At 47.8% G+C, this 24,184-nt stretch overlaps 1 protein-coding gene across 4 annotated transcripts in view; it reads left to right on the top strand.

The window, feature by feature from the left end:
- Positions 1 to 24,184, top strand: part of PCNX1 (pecanex 1) — a 163,034-nt gene that overhangs the window by 115,170 nt on the left and 23,680 nt on the right. For all 4 annotated transcript variants that reach the window (XM_074997156.1, XM_074997155.1, XM_074997154.1 and 1 more), the window contains 7 exons: positions 5,860 to 5,989; positions 7,579 to 7,637; positions 9,057 to 9,272; positions 9,744 to 9,997; positions 11,538 to 11,768; positions 13,952 to 14,052; positions 16,496 to 16,646. In XM_074997156.1, coding sequence (XP_074853257.1) covers positions 5,860 to 5,989; positions 7,579 to 7,637; positions 9,057 to 9,272; positions 9,744 to 9,997; positions 11,538 to 11,768; positions 13,952 to 14,052; positions 16,496 to 16,646 — 1,142 coding nt within the window. The remainder of the gene's footprint in view (positions 1 to 5,859; positions 5,990 to 7,578; positions 7,638 to 9,056; positions 9,273 to 9,743; positions 9,998 to 11,537; positions 11,769 to 13,951; positions 14,053 to 16,495; positions 16,647 to 24,184) is intronic.

Raw genomic sequence — 24,184 nt, 5'->3', positions numbered from 1 at the left:
CCTTCCTGGGGTTTGAACCACTGGACTATTATGCGAAGTCGCTCTCTCCAGTGTCTCGACGATCTCCCTCCCCCAGACGCAGAGGGTACACACCAAGGGAGTGGTCTAGGTCACCCTCCCAAGAACAGTGCCTATACTGCCATGGTCGCCCCTGCCACGCGGGGCATACACACCATCGGCAATCTACTAGGGAAAGATCCCCACAAACTATCTCGTACCCCCGAGGGCAATCGCGACCGGGGACAGAGACTCAAGCATCTCAAGGGGGACTGGTCATGGAACCCCGAGATTTTTCCCTCACACACCTCTAGCGAGAGGGTGTACCATCACCAGCAGGAACCGGAAGGGTCCAGAGAGATGTACCCCAGCGGTTCCTCACTCTCTTCCCCGGACGAGGCTACGGCTCTGGGGGACGTCCATCCTACGGACGATCTCAAACAGTTTCAGGAGCTGTTTAAGAGGGTGGCCTTCACGCAAGGCATCCAGACAGCAGAGGTGCAAGAGAAACACCATAAGCTCCTCAAAAATTTGAGACCTCCGGCCTCTTCCAGAGTAGCAATACCGCTTGATGAAGCGATCTTAAGAGTCCGCCACTACAATATGGCAGACCCCTGCAACTATTCTGCCTGTCCAAAAGAGAGCGGATAAGAAATACTTCGTGCCGGCGAAGGGCATGGAGTTCCTGTTTAGCCACCCACAGCCAAACTCCTTGGTGGTGGAGCCCTCGCAACAAAGATCAAAAACATCTCAATTTAAAACAGGGGGAACGGACAAAGATGCCAAGAAGCTAGAGCTGTTCGGCAGAAAGGTCTACTCCTCCTCCACTTTAACGTTACGAATGGCAAATTACGCAGCGCACTTAGCGAACCATAATTTTGACAACTATTCCAGGTTAACTTCCCTCATGGACTCGCTTCCAGAGGACAAAAAGCCGGTCCTCAAGGCCATAGTGCAAGAAGGCTACGCGGCTGCGAGGATGGGAGTTCAGATTGCTTTGGACGTTGCGGACACGGCAGCACGTTCCACAGCAACGGCAGTGGTGATGCGAAGGGAGTCCTGGCTCCAGACCTCGGGTATACCAAGGGATCTGCAGGCGAAGATAGTTGACCTTCCCTTCGACTCGCAGAAGCTGTTTGCTGAATCAACTGACTCGGTCCTTCATTCCAGTAAAGATTCAAGAGCCACACTCAGGACCCTGGGGATTTACACCCCCCCATACACAAAGACAAGGTACTACCCTCAGCAAAGGCGGTACCAGTACCAGCAACAGCGCCCCCAGTATCACAGGGGTTACGAGCAAGGGCGACATGAACAGCACCAGCAGTACAGAACTCCCAGGCGACACTCACAACAGAGCCGGGCGTCCTCGGGGCGGGGCCAAAGGCCACAAGTTTGACATACAGATCCAGGGCTGCGCCATCACTACCATCGCACACGGTCATCCGAAGCAGCTATTTCACCATCGCCTCCGACCATTCTACGACCAGTGGCAAAGGATCACCACAGACAAATGGGTGCTGGAGATCATAGCCACGGGGTACGCCATCCCCTTCCAGTCGCTCCCACCGTCACGACCTCCACCCAAGCCCCACCTCCAGGAGGCCTCCCACGTAGCGAGGCTCAGGCAGGAGGTGGACCATCTCATGCTCATAGGGGCGGTGGAAAGAGTGCTGGAGCCACTGCACGGGAAAGGGTTCTACTCCAGGTATTTCCTCACGGAGAAAAAGACAGGAGGCTGGAGGCCCATCTTAGACCTTCGTGGCCTCAACAGGTACCTGCGCAAGCAACGTTTTCGGATGACCACGATCGCCTCCATCCTTACAGCTCTGGACGATGGAGACTGGTTCGCAGCCCTCGATTTACAAGACGCATACTTCCACATAACCATCCATCCGGCTCACCGGCGATTCCTCCGGTTCATGGTGGGCAACGAACACTTCCAATACAAGGTCCTACCGTTTGGCCTCTCCTCGGCCCCCAGAGTCTTCACCGAGACCTTGGCAGTGGTGTCAGCCTACCTGCACAGGCAGGGGGTATTCATTTTCCCGTATTTGGACGACTGCCTGCTCAAAGGGGCCTCGAAAGGAGAGGTTCTGCGCATGATATGCCTCACAGCAAACATGTTCTCCTCACTTGGCCTGGTTATCAATCTGGCAAAATCACAAATAGACCCCACACAGGACATAGAGTTCATAGGGGCTCGCATAAACTCGGTTGCAGCGAGAGTATACCTACCAGAGGCTCGCTTTCGAGCCATCGGTTCCCTCGTGCAAGTCATCACCTTCAGCCCTACGGTGCCGGTCTTGACGTGCCTGCAGCTGCTGGGCCACATGGCAGCGGTGACGTTTGTAGTGCAGAACGCCAGGTTACACATGAGCAGCATGCAGCACTGGCTGGCGAGTGTATACTAACCGGCAGTACACACCGTTCACAAGGTGGTGTCACCCACAGCCAGGGTGCGCAAATCCCTGCAATGGTGGGTAAACCCCAGGAACTTGCTAACAGGGGTACCCTTCCACCAGCCGCAAATATCGGTTTTTCTCACTACGGATGCCTCCCTCATAGGGTGGGGAGCGCACATGGGCGAAGAGGTGACTCAAGGACTGTGGTCACCCACGGAACAGTCACTACACATCAATGTACTAGAGCTCAGAGCAGTGTTCAACGCCTGCAAACACTTTCGAGACCACATACAAGGCAAAGTCGTCGGGATCAGTACAGACAATACCTCCACCATGTTTTATATAAACAGGCAAGGAGGAGCTCGATCCCGTGCCTTATGCGCGGAAGCAATCCGCTTATGGAACTGGTGCATCGCCCACGATATAATTTTGAAAGCCTCATACTTGCTGGGTGCGCACAACGTGAAGGCAGACCAGCTGAGCAGGCGTTTTGCGCTCACACACGAGTGGCAGATCCGTCCCGATCTGCTACGGTCAATTTTCCACGCATGGGGTTTTCCCCAAATAGATCTGTTTGCCACTCAGCACAACAAGCAGTGCCCGCGATTCTGCTCCAGGGCAGGACTGGGATGGGGGTCCCTGGGGGACACGTTCGCGATCCCGTGGGGGGGCCCCCTGCTTTATGCGTTTCCTCCCACAGTGCTGATCCACAAAGTTTTGCAAAAAGCCAGGAGGGTAAGGGCCCAGATGATCCTGATAGTCCCAACGTGGGATCGCCAACAATGGTTCCCCCTACTCCTGCGCATGTCGGACCGTCCACCGATGCCTCCTCTGGTGGCGCCGGATCTGCTCACGCAAGCCCAGGGGTCCGTAGTGCATCCGCACCCCCACAGCCTGCGACTGCAAGCGTGGTTAATCCATGGCTCAGCTCCCTAGAGAGCACATGCACAGTGGCAGTACAACATGTCCTAGAAAGTAGCAGGAGGACTTCCACTAGGAAGACCTACAAACAAAAATGGACTCGCTTCACGGCTTGGTGTTCTACCAAACAGCTGGCCCCCCTTTCGGTGCCTATACCTACAATTCTAGAGTATTTACTGGACCTCAAGAGAGGAGGACTCTCGCTATCCTCGTTAAAGGTCCACCTTGCCGCCATCTCGGCGTTCAGACATGAGGATGGGGGGCACACGGTGTTCGCCCACCCTATGGTTACCAGGTTCCTCAAAGGGTTGATAAACCTCTACCCCCCTCGGAAACCGATTCCACCTTCGTGGAACTTGGACCTAGTGCTTACCACACTGATGGGACCACCGTTCGAGCCCTTGGCCACGGTTCCCCTCCACCTCCTTACAATTAAGACGACCTTTCTTCTCGCAATTACGTCAGCTCGTAGGGTGAGCGAGCTCGCGGCAGTCATGGCAACGCCACCCTGCACTGTTTTTTTCCAAGGAGGCGGTAACCATACGGCTGCATCCAGCCTTTGTCCCCAAAGTTTCTTCCGAGTTTCACATCAACGAACCTATTGTTCTACCCTCGTTTTATCCAAAACCTCATAACTCCAACGAAGAGGCGCGCCTACACCTCCTGGACGTGAGGAGAGCGCTAGCCTTCTACGTAGACAGGACCAAGTCCTTCCGGAAAACGGATAGACTCCTAGTCTCCCTCGCTCCCAAATCGAAAGGAGAGGGTCTCTCCTCGCAGAGAATCTCAAAGCACATTGTATCCTGCATAAAAATGTGCTACGACCTCAGAAAGACTCCTTTATCGGCCACTCCCAGGGCTCATTCCACCAGGGCGGTGGCGGCATCAACAGCCTTTTTCAAGGGCGTTGCGTTAAAAGACATTTGCAGAGCGGCGACCTGGTCGTCCTACGACACCTTCGCCAAACATTACGCCCTTCACAGGGTATTCCAAGAGGATACCCGTCTCTCTGCAGCGGTCCTCTCGGGGACAAGCTGCACATAATCCGATTACCCACCTCCTATCTTGGGTTACTGCTGGGTAGTCACCTATTGTGGAGCACCCACGGGGACACTCGAAGAAGAAAGAGAAGTTACTCACCGTAGTAACGGTGGTTCTTCGAGTTGTGTCCCCGTGGGTGCTCCACTACCCGCCCATCCTCCCCGCTTCGGATCTCTGTTAGTGTTTTGCAGGGGCACCCGAGGCGGTTGGTCGAGGAACTGGCGGGGACCGGATCGCGCACGTGGCCAGGAGCGCGCAGGGGAGCGGCGCGCGCCGGCGCATGCGCGGTCCGGCAGAAACTGCTTGGAAGATCCGATCTGCGGCGCCGGGCAAGCCCGTCACCTATTGTGGAGCACCCACGGGGACACATCTCGAAGAACCACCGTTACTATGGTGAGTAACTTCTCTTTTTTGTGCTTTTACCCAGTACTATATAAATTAGGTGTCCTGACCCAAAAGGGAGCTGTAGGAGGGTTGCAAGGTTATTTTAGAGTGGAAGGGTTGTGATATTGTCACTCTTACTTCTGCACTGCCTTCAGAGATGGGCAGCTGTACAGCAGCTGCTGCTGTCTGAGGGTCCAGCTCTGAAGGTAGCAGGACAGAAGTAAGCAATGCAACACCATACAGAGGTGCAGAGAGGTGCCAGGGGCCACAAGGGAAGGTGAGGGGTGGGTCTGCCTCTGCTCCTGGAAGGGGCAGGGCCTAGAGCATTTGGCCCTTAACACCACCAAAACTGCGGTGTTGGCCCCCAACAGCTGTGCACAGCAGTGCTGCTGCAGCAATTCAAGGGGTCCAGAGCTCCAGCTACCACCGCTGCTACTTTGGCAGCAGTGGCAGCCAGAGCTCTGGGCCCCTTTGAAATGCCAGGCTGGGGGCAATTGCCGCCTCCTCACTCGCTCTCCCTTTCTTTCTCCCCCTGCCCCCCCAACCCCAAATCAGTGGGCCCTGACACCATAACATACCATCCTTACTTCTGCACTGCTGTGGGCTCTGTCTTCAGAGCTGGGATTCTGGCCAGAAGCTGCAGCTCTCCTGCTGCTGAGCTCTGAAGGCAGCCCACTGCCAGCAGCGGGGCTGGAGCAAAAGGTAGCAATATCACAACCCATGCACACAGTAGCTTTGCAGCCTCTCCCACAATTTTTTTTGGGTCAGTTACAATTACACCACCATAAAATTTCAGGTTTATTTAGTTGAAATCATGAAATATAAATTCTAAATCATGAAATATAAATTTTAAAATCCTGTTATCGTGGAATTGACCAAAATGAACCATGAATTTAGGAGGGCCCTATAGATAAGGGATTTTGGAGATATCACTTTGTTTTTCGTTGGTGACATCACTTGTGCCTGTGTAAAAAGGGGGATAATGATATTTACCTTGCTTTTTTGTAAAGCAGTGTGAAATCTGATGTTTGAAAGTGCTGTGTAAGAACTTTATGATGGTACAAAAGAACCAGGCAATAGTCTTGGCTTCCTTAACCCTGTCACCCTACAGATTCTGCAATGTTGTTTGTCCAAGCAGTTATTTCAGCTTTCTTCTCCACCCCACTGAACCCTTTTCTGGGAAGTGCAATATTCATCACTTCATACGTCAGACCTGTCAAATTCTGGGAAAGAGACTACAAGTGGGTGAATATAAGTCCTTAAGAACCCATCTCATCTGTATTTAGCAGAGAAAACTTTGAATGTGGTCCTGTTTTGTTTTATTCATAGGTGTTAGGATTTTTTTAGAAAGCTCTTTTTCATGGCTTTTAATACTTAAATACAGGTATTTTTCTGCAGCATCATAGCAACTGTTTTTACACAGACAGTGGTTATATTTAATTCATGTCATTTAGCTTTTATTTATGTTAACATATAAACATGAGCATTTAAGCTCTAAAGTGACAGAAATTTTAAGGAAAAAGTGAGTCTGAAAAGTGACTTTGTATACAAAAAAGGCATTTGGTGGTTCCTTATTTGTGCTGGTACCTTCACTTGACAGTTGCTCGTTTTACGGATAAATTTTTTCTACCTCCCTCCCCGCCCCCTGCCCCCCCCCCCCTACACAAAGCCAAAAACTCATCTTGATATCTTAGTCAGTACCACTTTTTGCCTTATAAGCCACCAATATAAGAGTCTTCTGGTCAGATAGTTACTTAAATTAAACCTTCCCTTATGTTGAAGCAGTGGGGTTATGCAGATATAATTGAAATAAGATCTGGCCTGCAGAATCTTTTACAGTTGTAAAAGATTATAATCAAGCCAGAAAAAAATCCAGCTTGATTTTCAGATGGCAAAATGAGCTGGTGGTACTACAGGTTAAACTTCACTGATCTGGAATTCTCTTGTCTGGCAAACTCCATAATCCAGTATGGTTTTGATTAGCAAACAACCTCTTATCATGGGTGTGGCCAAGTTTCCCAGGGTCCCATAAAGATTGTTTTCAGCCACCAGTCCTGGTTCTCAGTATCTGTGCTGTTGTTTATCTGTAATTTACCCCTGAATTTCTTCTATGAGCCCAGTAAGCAGTCAAAGTGTTGGTAACATCCTAGAAAATACTGATCTCATCATTTGACAAATTCTGTCGTCTGGTACCATTCAGGTCCCGAGGATTCCTGATAAGAAAGGTTCTACCTGTAGCATATGTTGGAAAAACATTTCATATATAAAGTGAGCAAATTCCATGTGGAGTCACAGGCAATAAATATAAATGAAACCTAGGTGCCATTTTCAGTCACTTATCAGACTAGAATAATATGAAGACATTGCTTTTATATTCTGGTGTATAAATTTGTGTTTAACATTCAGCAACCACAATGGCATTTTTGGGGTGAAGAAAACTATAAAATGCAGCAGCATTCCTGCTTCTTAGCTACTAGTGCTGTATTGAAAGGTAAACTTTGAGCACAGTTGAAATGTTAGCTTTGCTACTTCATTGCAAGTAACATATGTAAGACATCATGTGGAAGTTAAAAACTCTATCTTAATTGGCTTTTTTTTGGCCACAGGAGAAGGCTTTGGTGTATTATATTCTAACACTACTACAGCTAAACAGCATTGTTATGTGGAGACAGGATACTCCTTGAATGCACAGACGAACTGCATGTAGAGCTTTCAAAATTATCCTAAAATATTTTCATTGGTACAACATAGTGTACAACTCCTTTCCCTATAGTCTTCTGTAGTGCAAAAAAACCTCTTAAATATGTTGTGTTCGTTTTGTTGTCTTCAGCACAAAGCGTGTGGATCATTCAAACACAAGACTTGCTTCCCAGCTTGATAGAAATCCAGGTAATACTACTTTTTGGTTGAAAAAGTGCAGAGAGGAGATGAGTTTCTCTTGTACAGATATTACTAATGTGAAAGGGACAACTTCCTTTGTCTTGGAACTCCTTATGAGAGAAATGAAAATTCTGTATGCATATGAAGGTGGGGTTCACTTCATTCATGCTGAATATTAGACTGCAGTACATGTATGAAATAACCATCTTTTCATTGGCTTTCTTTTAAAGTGTTTCATGTATTTATATACACAGCACCCTACAGAACTGTATAATCTAATTTATGTGGGGGGAATACCTATCACTCCTATTGTTGTAGTTAATCTTCAGGGGGTGGAGCTGCTGTAGTTCAGAATGTAACTTATTAGAGAACTAAATTAAATGTCCTTTGACACTGAAGTTCCTACCTTATCTGCAAATAATTTTAACTATGAACATTATCTATATCTGAGGCAATTAGGGAATCACTTAGAAGGAAGCATAAGATTAACAATTTATTGAGTGTGCAAAACAAACCAATTGATCCAATGATAGAATGAGGCAAAGAATGAGCTTTGTCATATTACTACTAAACCACACAATTGCAGAGGTGTAACCAATTTTTTAAATCCATGTTCAGCTCTTCCTTCCTTGTCAGTTGTATTTTCTATCATCTTTTCTTCCTCTTTTCCTCTCTGCCATTCTGTTAAGTCTGTCCTCTCATTCCCTTTACATCAATTCTTTCCCAAACTACCATAAACTCTGCCTTGTTTTTCTTCTTTCCATGCCTACCTATGTGTCCCTTTCCTGTTGCAGTACCCACATAGATGTTACATTTTCTGTAGGGCTACTGAATAAGGACAAGTTGGGAGCTGAGGCCAGATCTACACTAGGAGGTTAGATGTGTAAATCCAACTATGACAATTGCATAGCTGGAGTCTGCTTACCTAAAATGGATTTTGGCTGTCATCCGCACAGCAACTGCCAGGAGTACTGGGGTCGATAGTGGAGCCATGACCGTTTTGATTTAGTGCGTCCCCAATAGATGCACTGAATCGAACTCCACTAGATCGACAGCCAGCAAGTCAGTCATCCCATAACTGAAGATGTACCCTGAGTACTGTTTAAAGTTTATCTAAATGCCGGGGCGCTGGGATCCTGAAGTAGCACTGCTGATCGTTACTTGACTTCTTTGTGCCCGTGTCCTTAAGCATAGTGCTACATGAATGAAAATGAAGGAGTAGCTTGGAGATCACAGGACTTAATCAGGCTTGAAAAGCCAAAACTGTTTAACCTATAAAACTGCTTAGAATGAACTCCAGTAAGTTGAATTGCTGCCTCTATAAAAAAAAAAGATTGGGATCTTTGAAATAACATTGCATTCACTCCTACACTTTCTTGATGGCAAAGTTCAAGTTCTAATTGACGGAAGCTTGGATTTTTCCTGCAGGCTCAGATGATAACAACTTGAATTCCATCTTCTATGAGCATTTAACCCGTTCCCTTCAGCACAGCCTGTGTGGAGATCTGCTGCTTGGGCGTTGGGGAAACTACAGTACTGGGGACTGCTTCATCCTAGCTTCTGACTACCTCAATGCACTAGTACACCTTATAGAAATAGGAAATGGGCTAGTCACCTTCCAGCTGAGGGGGCTTGAATTCAGAGGTAAGATATGTGTGCTTTTAGTACTCCTTTGGCTGACCTACAAAGTTGATGCCTCTCCAAAAAAAAAAAAAAATTTTTTTTTTGCTTATTTACATTTTGGTTTTCTGAACCACTGGCTTTTAACTTGGGCCTTAGTGTCTTTGTATCCTCTCTCATATAAGTGAGAGAAACCCAGAGTTCTCTAACAGAGCTTTAATGTAGGCTTCTCAATACATTGTCTGTAATCCATGAAAATGTTTCCAGCTACCCTCTTTTCTTATTCCTGAATTGCATGTTTGCATATAGAGTGGTAAATTAAAACGAAGCAATTTTTAATTTTCTTCATGAAATAGCTAAACTAGGTGCAGCAACTTAAATTAGTTTGCTGTTCAGAGACATAATTTTGTAACTTGTTCTGGTCTCTAACCTTTTAAAATATTAATGATCGTTAAATTAGTCATCTAAACTCTTATTTCCTTAACGTCCCCACAGGCACTTACTGTCAGCAACGAGAAGTAGAGGCCATCACTGAGGGCGTTGAGGAAGATGAAGGGTTTTGTTGCTGTGAACCTGGCCACATTCCTCATATGCTTTCATTCAATGCTGCCTTTGGCCAGCGCTGGCTGGCATGGGAAGTGCTTGTGACAAAGTATGTTCTGGAAGGCTACAGCATAACGGATAACAGTGCCGCTTCCATGCTTCAAGTGTTTGATCTCCGGAAGATTCTCACCACTTATTATGTCAAGGTATGGCTGTGCACCTAGAAAGTGTGACAGGCAGGGAATTCAGCTGTCACTTAACATACTGCTATTTTGGGGCATTGGAACCATAAATTGTTAACACTTTGTGTGGGGAGAGGGTGTCTTTCATCAAGAGGGTTACACAGTGAGACACAAGGTGTAAATACATGAATCTGTTTCACTCAATGGAGGAGAGCAGCTTTTTTGAGGGTATGTCTACACATTGAGCTGAGGATGTGATCTGTAGTACGAGGAGGCATACTTGCACTAGCTGTGATTGAGCTAGTGCACTAAAAATAGTATAGGTGCTGCAGTGAGAGTGGTAGGAAGGGCTACTGTTCTTGAATGCATATCCTTCTGAGACCATAGGTGCGTATTTGGCAGGGCGGCTGGTTTCTCCTGCCACTCCTAACATGATGGCAGCAGTCTGTGTTTAGTGAGATCGTATGACTGTCTCTTTGAGCTGAGAATCCCATCTCCAGTTCCAAATATAGACGTGCCTTTTGGTAAAGTACAACAGCTACTTTCACATTTGGACAACTTTGTAACACAATCGAGGACAGAGAGTGACTGACTATCTTTTCCACCTGAAACATCAGTGGAATCTTAGGGGACAGAAGGTAATTACCCAAATATGAATCTGGACAGAACAGAGCTGAAGAAGGAAAAAGATGATGGCCCTGGTCCCCCTCTTCAAGAAAATCTCAAAACTGGAATTCACCCTTGCTGGTTGATTCCTTTGGACAATTATTTTGTTATAGATCCAGGGTCAGTGCACCTTTGTTAAGATTATTTGCAGAAAGGGTACAGAAAAAGAGTTAAAAATATTTCTGTAATTGCAAATTCAAAACCAAGATGGTCCTTGTTGAATCTGAAGGAATGTATGGAGCCTGCCATGCTCTTGTTTGTTGCAAAAGATGTAAGGAAATATTGTTTGGTGTTAATGGTTGGAAACTGTTCATGAGCTCTTCATTCCTGAGAACCCCCTAATGCATATGTTTTCTCTCAGCTAAAAATATTAACTTCAGCCCTTTTTAAAAATATGCTAACCAAATAGGCCTGTCACCCACCACTAGTCAAATCTGTGTGCTTTTCAAACATTATGGTACAGGCTGAACCTCTCTAACCCAGAACTCTCTCCTCTGGCAACATCAGTAATCTGGTATGATTTTAATTAGCCGGATGATCACTTACCGTAGATGTGGCCTAGTTTCCCAACATCCCATAAAGTTTGTTTACAGCCACCAGTCCTGGCTCTCAGTGTGCTGTGCTACTGTTTAGCTGTCTGTCTTCTGTCTTCGCCTCTGTCTTCTAAGAGCCCAGTAAGCAGCTGAAGCATTGGTAATGTGCCTCCCATGGTCCAGCAAATTCATCTGGCACCACTCAGGTCTCAAGGGTGACAGACTAGAGAGGTTTAACTTGTATATTATTTCCACCCTTGTGTGTAACAGGAGAACATAAGAAAAACACAATTCAGTACAATAAAGTAGATTATTTTCTGAGTATGTTGTATGGCTCATAATGTTTTCAACTCCTACCATTTCAGGGCATTATCTATTATGTCACAACCTCCCCTAAGCTGGAAGAATGGTTAGCTAATGAGACAATGCAGGAGGGCCTTAGGCCTTGTGCAGACTGCAACTATGTTGATGTGGACCCTACATTTAATCCAAATATTGATGAGGATTATGACCACCATCTAGCAGGGGTCTCCAGAGAGAGTTTCTGTGCCACTTACCTCAATTGGATAGAGTATTGCTGCTCTCGAAGAGAAAAGGTAGGCATAACAGTGTGACCAGAACTACTAAACATTTTAGGAAAATCTCTTACATGTAGTTGCTTTGGTAGAGTTGGATTTAATTGTCTATTAAATCTTATCTGTAAGTCAATTTGAATCTAAGTGTTAAGTTATATTTGGGTGATGAGTTAATGCTTTGACCATGATCTCTTGATACTGGAATTCAAGGTAGTTTTAGATTGCAGGTACTGTATTGCGTAGTGGGAAGCACACTAGGGAAAGAAGTAGGATACCTAATCACACATTGTAATTTAGTATGACTGGGGCTCTGCTTAGCTGGAGAAAAATGGTCTTAGAATAGGTATGGTGTAATTCATGTTCATCAAAACCACTTCAACTGCAAAATAATTTCTCTGTAATGCATAAAATCAACTGCCCAAAACATTGTTAGGTACCTCATGGCTAGGGCCGTACAAATTGACAGCCATGAAAAATGTATCATGGACCATGAAATCTGGTTTCTCCTCATGAAATCTGGTCTTTTGTGTGCTTGTACCTTATCTTGTACAGATTTTTACTGGGGCAACGAGCATTTCTCAAATTAGGGGTCCTAACCCAAAGTACATAAGAAGATTCTTGTAAGGGTGTTGCCACCCTTAGTTCTGCGTTCCTTTCGGAACTGGGTGGCCAGCTAGTGGTAGCTGTTGGCCAGGCCCCCAGGTCTGAAGGCAGCACTTCACCAGCAGCAGCATGGAAGTAAAGGTGGTGATACTGTACCATGCCACCCATACTTTTGCACTGCTGCCTTCTGAGCTGGGCAGCCAGACAGTTTGAACGGTTGACTGAGGACCTAGCTCTCTGTAGGCAGCAGTGCAGAACTCAGAATGCCAGTAACATAATGTGCTAGCTTTTCTTCTGCACTGTATCTGGTGGGGGCTCTGCCTTTAGAGCTGGGGCCCAGGCCAGCAGCTGGAGTTCTGCTGCTGCCCAGCTCTGAAGACAGCAATGCCAACAGCAGCAGGGCAGAAATAAGGTAGTAGTATCACAATCCCCTTTCCCCCAGGACAGCCTTGCAATCTCCCCTCACAACTCCTTTTTTGGATCAGGAACCTTAAATTACAACACTATGAAATTTCAGATTTGAATAGCTGAAAATATGAAGTTTATGGTTTCTAAAACTTATGACCGTGAAATTGACCAAAATGGATGGTGAATTGGTAGGGCTCTACTCCTGGTAAAATTTGAACCTCTTCACTGAATTACTGATAGTGCAATGTTGTATGGAGATGAGCTTTCCATCTCCTAGCCTCCTCCTATCTCCAAGCCTCCCACCTCCCTTTAAGGAAGTTCATGTGAATGTGTGTCTAGGTAATTAGGCTGGCATCTGTCTGCCTATCTCAGTTCTCAGATGTCTCCTTTGACTATGGCTAGATGTGGTCTTGTGGTCTGTAGGGAGTGGGTAAAAGGGTCACTTGATCTTTCAGATTTAATTAAGTACTTGGGGCTTTAGAGTGGGGAGCTGTCTTTGAAGGTCAGTGACTAAAAGGAGGCCTTTTCTGGATTGTATAACACTTGAAACCTTTTCTTAAACATGGAGAATGGTGATCCAAGTAAAATGCCTCTATTACATGACTGCCACTTGGCAAATATTTTGTGGGAGGTGATGGAAAGCAGATTTAATAAACTGATACCTGACATTTTACTGCCTAGAGAATTATACTGACATGTTACATCAGAAATTTATATTTTGCTCTGGCTGTTTTGATGAGTGGAAGAAGTCTTAATATTTCCAAAGTAAACTCACAAATGTATACTGTTTATCACTTCAGGTGAGAGGCTTGTCCATTAAAATGCCTCTTACACATCTCTGTTCCTCCAGACAAGTCTTTAAATTACTCAGGCCTTGAATTAAAGAACGTACAGGATGGTACATACAAGTGTCCAGGTTGCAGCTAATTCAAATGGCAAATGTGCAATGCATTTTCATACAAACTTCCTTAGTAAGGCAGTGTTTACAAACCACTTTTTGAAAAGGATCCCTAATATGAATTCAGGTGCTTCTGAATGCCAGTCCATTTTCATTTAGTATAAGTGCCACCTGATGGTTTCTGGTAGGAGTGACAAAAGGAAATAGAGAAAGCTATCAGGACACACTTGGCAAATAGTATGAACCTACTTACTTCCTTCACATGACTATTTTTATATGTTTTTGTTACTACCAGCCATTGGATGCAGATAAAGACTCTGCTTTGGTGACTCTCTGTTACGGACTGTGTGTTCTGGGACGAAGAGCTTTGGGGACTGCTTCCCATCATATGTCTAGGTAATGCTACACTTATGTTTTTAGGGATTTTGGAGGAGGGGAGCCTCAGAGCATCGAGATGTGGGGTAATAGCTAATTCTGTACAAAAGTAGATTACTTCATGGATCCTTCAGAATTAAGAGACGGTCTTGGCCATCTTCCTTCATAAACCCTGCAAAGGTTCAGCAAATGAGGATGTACAGTTGGCACCAGACTTCACCGGCACCCATAGAAACTGACTGGTTCCAAAAGAGGGAATTTGTTGGATGAATGGAGGTCTCCCTGTCACTCCTCCCTGCTGCCAGCCCTGCATCCCAGTGACTCCCTTGTCCCCATCTCCTGCACCATCTTGAGACCTTGGTGCCCCCGTAGTCCTCCAGACTGCTGGCCTGTGCTAGCTTCAGTTCAGCCCAGTCCCAGGGGCACCAGCTCCAGCCCCAGCCAGGCTTCTGGCTGCACCAGCCTCAGTAAAGAAGCCCCCCTGAGCTCCCCTCACAACAGTTTCACAGCCCGGGGCTCTCTGGTCCAGTAACATGGGTGGTCCTGCCAGACCACAGATGTTTCCAGACTAGAGAATCCTGATTTTAGTAGGTGGAACCTGTAGAAGCTTTGAAGCTAAACATCTCAATTCCTGATGGAAGTTGAGAGTTGCGGAGTAGAGGGCCTTCACACCTTGCCCAGCCCATGTTACCGCTGAAAAACAGAATTAAGCATTATGAAATTGAATTTCTTTCCTACTCCAAGCTTGATGCCTATATATCAAAAGAGGCAAAGGGAGGAGTGTTCTAGCACATGGCACACAGAATAATCTTCATCAAGATGCAAATTACACCATTAAGTTCATAAGCCTGCCCATTTCCTGTCAGTTTTGGTTGGTACGTGCTGTATCACAGATTAGTGTGAAACTTAGTGGTGTGTGTTGGCAAACTGGAAATTGGTGACTCAAAAAACCCCACCCACTAAAAAAATTTATCAAATGTAGGAGGACAACTATTGACTAACTCCTCTTCTGAGTTAACAATATCAAAACTAGGCTGCCAAGTTAGCCCTCTGAAGGATTTTCACTGTACATGATCTTACTGAAATACACTAACTTCATTGAGGCTGATCACAAGGTCCATAACTTTCACAGGATCTTTAAAATTAGTTTGGAAAAGCTTAAGAGTCTAAATGCCTAAGTCACTTTTGAAAATAACATGATTTAGACTTTTTAAAATATATTCTAATTAGTAATTGTAAATGTAAATGGTGACAAATCCTCATGGTGGGTTAAATGGAAACAAAGATAGTAACATACTTCAGTCTCTACTCCAAGAATGGCACTGGTATGTCTTAGCTGTTGTTAAAAAGTGTCAAAATGATGCACTCTTGTAACTTAATTTTACCATCAGCATTCCTGGTCAAGTATATTCTTTCAAATTCTTGTAAATATAAGATGCTCACTGCAAATGATAATACTATCATCATATTTTTAATTACCCTCATGTTGCTGTGTTTAGGTTTTATCCTTTTATCCAGGCCTGCTATTGCTTCTCTTTCTTCCCCTCTCCCCTGACTGCTATATTAGAAATTGAACAAGCATGACGATGACTTAAGAAGTAACTAGGATGTAGAACAGCTTCAGTATCAAGAGAAATTAAAAAGGCATTTTTCAGATTGCAAAATAAATGACTAATGGGTAGGGTGACCAGCCGTCCCGCATTGGATGGGGACGGTCCCATATTTGGGATGCCAAAAAAGGCATCCCTGCTTATTTTTTAAAAGGGACGCACTGCCCCATATTTAGGCTGTCCCCTCCCCCATATCTCCCTGTCCCGTATTTGGGACAAGGAGATATGGTGCCCTACTAATGGGAGATATGTGACCATGGTGCATAAAATGACAAATTAATTAGAAAGTATTTATACTTTCATATAATACAAGAACCAAGGGTCACCCCATTACATTAATTGGCAGCAGGTTTAAAATATAAGGAAGTTAATACTTCACACAGTGCACAGTCATCCTGTGGAACTCATTGCTGGGGAAACTGTGAAGACCAGAACTATAACTGTGTTCAAAAAAGATTTAGCTAAATTCATGGAGAATAAATCCATAACTACAAGCTATGATTATCAAGGATGCAACCTTACACTGTGGGAATGGAGTCCCTAAGCCTCTGACTGACAGATGCTGGGAATGGATGATAGATTGGCTCACTCAGTAATTGCCCTGTTCTGTACATGCCCTCTGAATAATCTGGCATTGGGTGCTGTAAGAAACCAGGATACTGGGCCAGATGGACCATTGGTCTGTCCTAGTGTGGACATTCTTAAGTTTACAGAGGAATATCACAAAGGCACCTTCTCTACAGTTCAGTGTTACACGATGTAAATCAGTATTTCTACTGATATAAGAAAAGGATATTGCGTATGGAGGTCTTTAAGTGTGTTAATATTTTGGGGTTACTTTCCATCCTGAACAGTAATTTGGAATCTTTCCTGTATGGGCTGCATGCCCTGTTTAAGGGCGACTTCCGAATCTCTTCTATCCGAGATGAGTGGATCTTTGCTGACATGGAATTGCTGAGGAAAGTGGTGGTTCCTGGAATACGTATGTCACTCAAACTACATCAGGTAATAGGATTAATAAGGATATGTGTGGGGGATGACAGCGGTGTTGGCCCTGTACATGCTGATTGATTTAAATTGTGATATAAGAAGAAGTTTTACACACAGCTTACCTGGCCAGTACAGCAAGCTTTACATCTTGTTTATGATAACTGTGTGCTGTCTGGAGCTAGCTAATTCCATAATATATTTTTAAAGGCAGTATGGGTTGAACTTCTCTAATCCAGAACACACTCATCCGGCAACATTTGTAATCCGGCATGATTTTAGTTAGCTGGTCAACCACTAATTGTGGGTGTGGCCAAGTTTCCCGTGGTCCCATAAAATTCAGGTCCAGCCACCAGTCCCGACACTGTGTTCTGTGCTGCTGTTTAGCTGTAATTTACCCCTACATATCTTCTAAGAGACAAGTAAGCAAAGGAAGTGTTGGTAATGCTGCTGGATAATACTGACCACCTGTGGTCTGGCAAATTCTCTTGTCTGGCACCTGTCAGGTCCCCAGTGTGCCTAATTAAAGAGGTTCAACCTGTTTGTTAAATGTTTATAGGGCCACTTTCACTCAGACTAATCAAAATGAGGTGAAACCATGTCTGCCAGATCAAACTCATTGGCTGTTTCTACACAAGCCATTCCTTCAGAAGTGGCATGCTAATACACGGAGCGAAAGATGCTAATGAGGCATGGATCCAAATTCCCCATGCCTCATTAGCATAACGTCATGTGATTTGGAGTCTGGAAGACTGTTCTTCTGGACTCCAAAACGCCGTGTAGAAGTGCGGCCCCAGGGAGGCTTCTGGAAGGAAGTCCTCCTTCTGGAGGCCCCTTCTTTCTCAAAATTTTTGGGAAGAAGGGGCTTCCAGAAGGGGGACTTCCTTCCAGAAGCCCCCTCGGGGCTGCGCTTCTACACAGAGTTTTGGAGTCCAGAAGAACGGTCTTCCAGACTCCAAATCACGTGACGTTATGCTAATGAGGCATGGGGAATTTGCATCCGCATCTCATTAGCATCTTTCGCTCCATGTATTAGCATGCCACTTCCAAAGGAAGTGTCCTGTGTAGAAACGGCCATTGACTTGCATGACTGGCCCTGTTCCCTTTTGGGAGTTCATTCAGTCATACCTCCTTCTCCTTTCTGTGTTTTGAGTAACTCTAAGGATATTGCTTGTTAAGTGCCCCATGTCATGTATTTCTTGAGTTGGGATGTTCACTGGGACATGTAATTTAACCATTCTGGTGTAGAAGTGGAAAATGAGGGGAGAGAGGAAAGAGAGAGAGGCGGGAGAGAAGGGCTTGTGGTGGGGATGGATAATTGATAAATAGGGGATTAAGCCCAGACTGTGGGCTCACATGACCTCCATACACTGTACTGCCTGGAGCTCATCTCTGGGAAAGATCAGACTCCTAAGAGGAGCAATGGCAGCAGAACAAACCAGTTGACTTCAAGACTGACCGAGCAAACCAGTTGACTTCATAAGTGAATATAGGAGATGGTATGAGGAGAGTGCTTGCAATGGGGTGTGGCCAACTGCAACTGCTACTAGCAAAATTCTCCCCAGCAGCCAGAGATGGGACACTAGATTGGGAGAGCTTGGACTTACTACAGGGAATTCCTTCCCAGATGTCTGGCATGGGAGTCTTGTCAGCCTGCCCAGGGTTCAAATGATGACCATATTTGGGGTTGGGAAGGAATTTTCCCTGAAGTCAGATTGGAAGAGGCCATGGTTTGTTGTACGGTGGGGGAGGAGTATGTTCCTCTGCAGCCTGGGGTGCGGGTCAGTTGTTGGTTTAAAATGAAGTACAGGGTGGATTCTCTGTAACTTGAAGGCTTTAAATCATAATCAGGATTTCCAGTGACTCAGCCACATGTTATGGGTCTATAGATGGGAGAGCTTTAATGACCTGTGGTGTGTATGAGTCAGATTATATGGTCACAATGATCTCTTCTGGTCTTAAAATATATGAGTTGAGGCTTGAAGAATTCACCAGCCACTGACTAGTCAATGGCCAGTATAAAACATAAAAGGGCCCCCTAGTAGGGTCCATGGGTAATGCCCCATGAGTGACCTGCCCACCCCAGCATACACAATTGGTTGAATGGGGAAAGGTCCTGTAGTTTTTGCAGAGTGAAATTCCCGAGATGGACTGAAATATTTAAAATTGCAGAAATGTGGGAACCACCACCAATATTTAATGCTACTCCTGTACCCTAACACAAAGACACAAGCTGCAAACCTCAGAATCAGAGTAAACCTTTTATGTCCTCTTCTTTCTCCTGTGAGAGCTTGGCTGCTCTTACCTTTTTGGTAAATTATGCCTTTGAAAAAGGATTCATCAGAAGAAATTCACTTTAACACATGAACCAGAATTTATTCTAACGTACCATTCTTCTTCGAGTGTCCCCGTGGGTGCTCCACAATAGGTGACGGCTTGGCCGGCGCTGCAGATCGGATCTTCCAAGCAGTTTCTGCCGGACCGCGCATGCGCCGGTGCGCGCCGCTCCCTGGCGCGCTCCTGGCCATGTGCGCGATCCGGTCCCCGCCAGTTCCTCTCAACCGCCGTCGGCTGCAGACAGAATCCGACTAGGCTAAAGCCACATAGCGTATTCAACGACTTTAATTGTTTTCTCTTTAAAGTTTTCAGTTATTTAGGCTACCATAAGTAGCCGGTTGTTATTTTGTGAAAAAAAAAACAAAAAAACAAACAACAAACAAGCTACGGAGGGACAGCTCAAGCCAGTCCCAGTAACAAGCGCCGGAGGCCGGGAGCTAGGGCCATCAGCCCTCCTGCTGAGGCAGGCCATCGGACGGGGAAACAGCACAAAGAGGGTGCTAAGTACCCATAAACAAACTCAAAGACTCACCAACAATGTCCTCCTCAGGCTTTAAAAAATGTGAGTCCTGCCGAGAGGCGATGCCAGTGTCCGATGGGCACAGTCTCTGCATAAGGTGCCTGGGGGAGTCCCATGTGGCACGAAAATGCGCCTTCTGTGCAAAATTAACAACAAGAGCACGGAGAGACAGGGAGATGAGGATTAAACTGCTGCTTCTTGACAAGGCCCTCCAGCCAGACGTGCCGGAGCGGCCGCAGCAGGAGGGACCCTCCGGGGCCCTTAGAAGAAAAGCTGCCTCCCTCACTCCATCAGCGCAAAAACGGAGGAGAGTTTCTCCAACCCGATCCCTGCCGGCATCAACGGTGAGCGGGACGGGAGGAGCAAGCAGCCCCCAGCCGCAGCAACAGCTGATCGGCGGCGGCACGGAGAGCCATGTGGAAGCAGCTCAGCCTCCGATGATCAGCCAGCCGCCCCGCACCGCAGGCAGGGCGGCGGCTAAGCAAGCGCCGGTACCGGCGGCACCGCAGGCAGCGGCACCGACCCCCGGGGAACCAGCGGTGCAGAGCGCGCAGGCACGTAGCCTGCAGGCACAGAAGCACTCCGCACGTGCGGCACCGCCTTCGAGCGTGCCTACCACGGTGCCGACGGTGCCGGGATCCCCCGCCCATCAGGGGGCGGAGTTACCTCCCTTAGGGAGGGGAAAGGCTGCACACAAGAGGAGGCACTGCAGCCCCTCTCCAGACAGGGCTGTGGAGCTCTTTTCTCACAGCCCTCCGCTCATGTTGCAGACTCCAACCAGAAGGCAGGGGTCCCCCCTAGCCTACCCGGAGCCTCCTTCTCCTTTCCTGCAATCAGCCTCCCCATGGCTGGCACCACCCTCACCCTTCCTGGGATTTGAAACGCTGGACTATTATGCAAAATCGCTCTCTCCAGTGTCTCGACGATCCCCCTCTCCCAGACACAGAGGGTACGTGCAAAGGGAATGGTCAAGGTCACCTTCCCAAGAACAGTGCCTATACTGCCATGGTCGTCCCTACCACGCGGGGCATGGACACCATCGGCAATCTACCAGGGAAAGATCCCCACATACTACCTCGTACCCCCGAGGGCAATTGCGATCGGGGACAGAGACTCAAACGTCCCAGGGGGGACTGGCCGTAGACCCACGAGATTTTCCCTCGCATACCTCCAGCGAGAGGGCGCACCATCACCATCAAGAACCGGAAGGGTCCAAAGAAATGTACCCCAGCGGTTCCTCGTTTTCCTCCCCGGATGAGGCCACGGCCTTAGGGGACGTCCATCCTAAGGACGATCTCAAACAGTTTCAGGAGCTGTTTAAGAGGGTAGCTTTCACGCAAGGCATCCAGACAGCACAAGTGCAAGAGAAACATCATAAGCTCCTTAAAAATTTGAGCTCCCCGGCCTCCTCCAGAGTAGCAATACCGCTTGATGAAGCGATCTTGGAGTCCGCCACTACCATATGGCAGACCCCTGCAACTATTCCGCCTGTTCAAAAGAGAGCGGATAAGAAATACTTCGTGCCGGCGAAGGGCATGGAGTTCTTGTTTAGCCACCCCCAGCCAAACTCCTTGGTGGTGGAGTCCTCGCAACAAAGACTAAAAACATCTCAATTTAAAACAGGGGGAACGGACAGAGATGCCAAGAAGCTAGAGCTGTTCGGCAGAAAGGTCTACTCCTCCTCCACCTTAACGTTGCGCATGGCAAATTACGCAGCGCACTTGGCGAACCATAATTTCGACAACTATGCCAGATTAACTTCCCTCATGGACTCACTTCCAGAGGACAAAAAGCCGGTCCTCAAGGCCATAGTGCAAGAGGGCTACGCGACTGCGAGGATGGAAGTTCAGATTGCTTTGGACGTTGCGGACACGGCAGCACGTTCCACAGCAACTGCAGTGGTGATGCGACGGGAGTCCTGGCTGCAGACCTCGGGTATACCGAGAGATCTGCAAGCGAAGATAGTCGACCTTCCCTTCGACTTGCAGAAGCTGTTTGCTGAATCAACTGACTCGGTCCTTCATTCCAGTAAAGATTCAAGAGCCACACTCAGGACCCTGGGGATTTACACCCCTCCATACTCAAAGAAAAGGTACTACCCACAGCAAAGGCGGTACCAGTACCAGCAACAGCGCCCCCAGTATCACAGGGGTTACGAGCAAGGGCGGCATCAGCAGCACCAGCAGTACAGAACCCCCAGGCGACGCTCACAACAGGGCCATCTGTCCTCGGGGCGGGGCCAAAGGCCACAAGTTTGACATACAGATCCAGGGCTGCGCCATCACCACCATTGCACAAGATCATCCGAAACGGCTTTTTCACCATCGCCTCCGACCATTCTACGACCAGTGGCAAAGGATCACCACAGACAAATGGGTGCTGGAGATCATAGCCACGGGGTACGCCATCCCCTTCCAGTCGCTCCCACCGCCGCGACCCCCGCCCAAGCCCCACCCTCAGGAGGCCTCCCATGTAGCCAGGCTCAGGCAGGAGGTGGCCCACCTCGAGTTCTTAGGGGCGGTGGAGAAGGTGCCGGAGCAACTGCAAGGGAAAGGGTTCTACTCTTGGTATTTCCTGACGGAGAAAAAGACAGGAGGCTGGAGGCCCATCTTAGACCTTCGTGGCCTCAACAGGTATCTACGCAAGCAACGTTTTCGGATGATCACGATTGCCTCCATCCTTACAGCACTGGACGATGGAGACTGGTTCGCAGCCCTCGATCTACAAGACACGTACTTCCACATAACCATCCATCCGGCTCACCGGCGTTTTCTCCGGTTCATGGTGGGCAACGAACACTTCCAATACAAGGTCCTACCGTTTGGCCTTTCCTCGGCCCCCAGAGTCTTCACCAAGACCTTGGCAGTGGTGTCAGCCTACCTGCACAGACAGGGGGTGTTTATCTTCCCGTATCTGGACGACTGCCTGCTCAAAGGGACCTCGAAAAGGGAGGTCCTCCGCATGATACGCGTCACAGCAAACACGTTCTCCTCACTTGGCCTGGTTATCAATCTGGCAAAATCACAGATAGACCCCTCACAGGACATAGAGTTCATAGGGGCTCGCATAAACTCGGTCTCGGCGAGAGTATACCTACCAGAGGCTCGCTTTCGAGCCATCGGTTCCCTTGTGCAGGTCATCACCTTCAGCCCTACAGTGCCGGTCTTGACGTGCTTGCAGCTGCTGGGCCACATGGCAGCGGCGACGTTTGTGGTACAGAACGCCAGGTTGCACATGCGCAGCATGCAACACTGGCTGGCAAGTGTATACAAGCCGGCAGTACACACCGTTCACAGGGTGGTGTCGCCCTCACCTGGGGTGCGCGAATCCCTGCAATGGTGGGTAAACCCCGGGAACTTGCTGACAGGGGTACCCTTCCATCAGCCGCAAATATCGGTTTTCCTCACTACGGATGCCTCCCTCATAGGGTGGGGAGCGCACATGGGCGAAGAGGTGGCTCAAGGACTGTGGTCACCCACGGAACAGTCTCTACATATCAATGTTCTAGAGCTCAGAGCAGTGTTCAACGCCTGCAAACACTTTTGAGACCGTATACGAGGCAAAGTCGTCGGGATCAGTACGGACAATACCTCCACCATGTTTTACATAAACAGGCAAGGAGGAGCTCGATCCCGTACCTTATGCGCGGAAGCAATCCGCCTATGGAACTGATGCATCACCCACGATATAATCCTGAGAGCCTCATACTTGCCGGGCGCGCACAACGTGAAGGCAGACCAGTTGAGCAGGCGTTTTGCGCTCACCCACGAGTGGCAGATCCGTCCCGATCTACTACGGCCGATTTTCCACACATGGGGGTTTCCCCAAATAGATCTGTTTGCCACTCAGCACAACAAACAGTGCCCACGATTCTCCTCCAGAGCAGGGCTGGGCCGGGGGTCCCTGGGGGACGCGTTCGCGATCCCGTGGGGGGGCCCCCTGCTTCACGCGTTTCCCCCCGCAGTGCTGATCCACAAGGTTCTGCAAAAAGCCAGGAGAGAAAAGGCTCAGATGATCCTGATAGTCCCAACGTGGGATCGCCAACAATGGTTCCCCCTACTCCTGCGCATGTCGGACCGCCCACCGATGCCTCTTCCGGTGGCGCCGGATCTGCTCACGCAAGCCCAGGGGTCCATAGTGCATCCGCACCCCCAAAGCCTGTGACTGCAAGCGTGGCTAATCCATGGCTCAGCTCCCTAGAGAGCACATGCACAGTGGAAGTACAGCAAGTCCTAGAAAGTAGCAGGAGGACTTCCACTAGGAAAACCTACAAACAAAAATGGACTCGCTTCATGGCTTGGTGTTCTACCAAGCAGCTGGCCCCCCTTTCGGTGCCTATACCTACAATTCTAGAGTATTTACTGGACCTCAAGAGAGCAGGACTCTCGCTATCCTCGTTAAAGGTCCACCTTGCCGCCATCTCGGCGTTCAGACATGAGGATGGGGGGCACACGGTGTTCGCCCACCCTATGGTTACCAGGTTCTTCAAAGGGTTGGTAAACCTCTACCCCCCTCGGAAACCGATTCCACCCTCGTGGAGCTTGGACCTGGTGCTTACCACACTCATGGGACCACCGTTCGAGCCCTTGGCCACGGTTCCCCTTCGCCTCCTTACAATAAAGACGACTTTTCTTCTTGCAATTACGTCGGCTCGTCGGGTGAGCGAGCTTGCGGCAGTCATGGCAACGCCACCCTGCAC

The sequence above is a fragment of the Carettochelys insculpta genome, chromosome 6 (genome assembly GCF_033958435.1).
Source record: "Carettochelys insculpta isolate YL-2023 chromosome 6, ASM3395843v1, whole genome shotgun sequence".
NCBI lineage: Eukaryota > Metazoa > Chordata > Testudines > Carettochelyidae > Carettochelys > Carettochelys insculpta.
The sequence above is the reverse complement of the archived record's forward strand: the minus strand, read 5'-3'. Positions and strand labels throughout refer to the sequence as shown.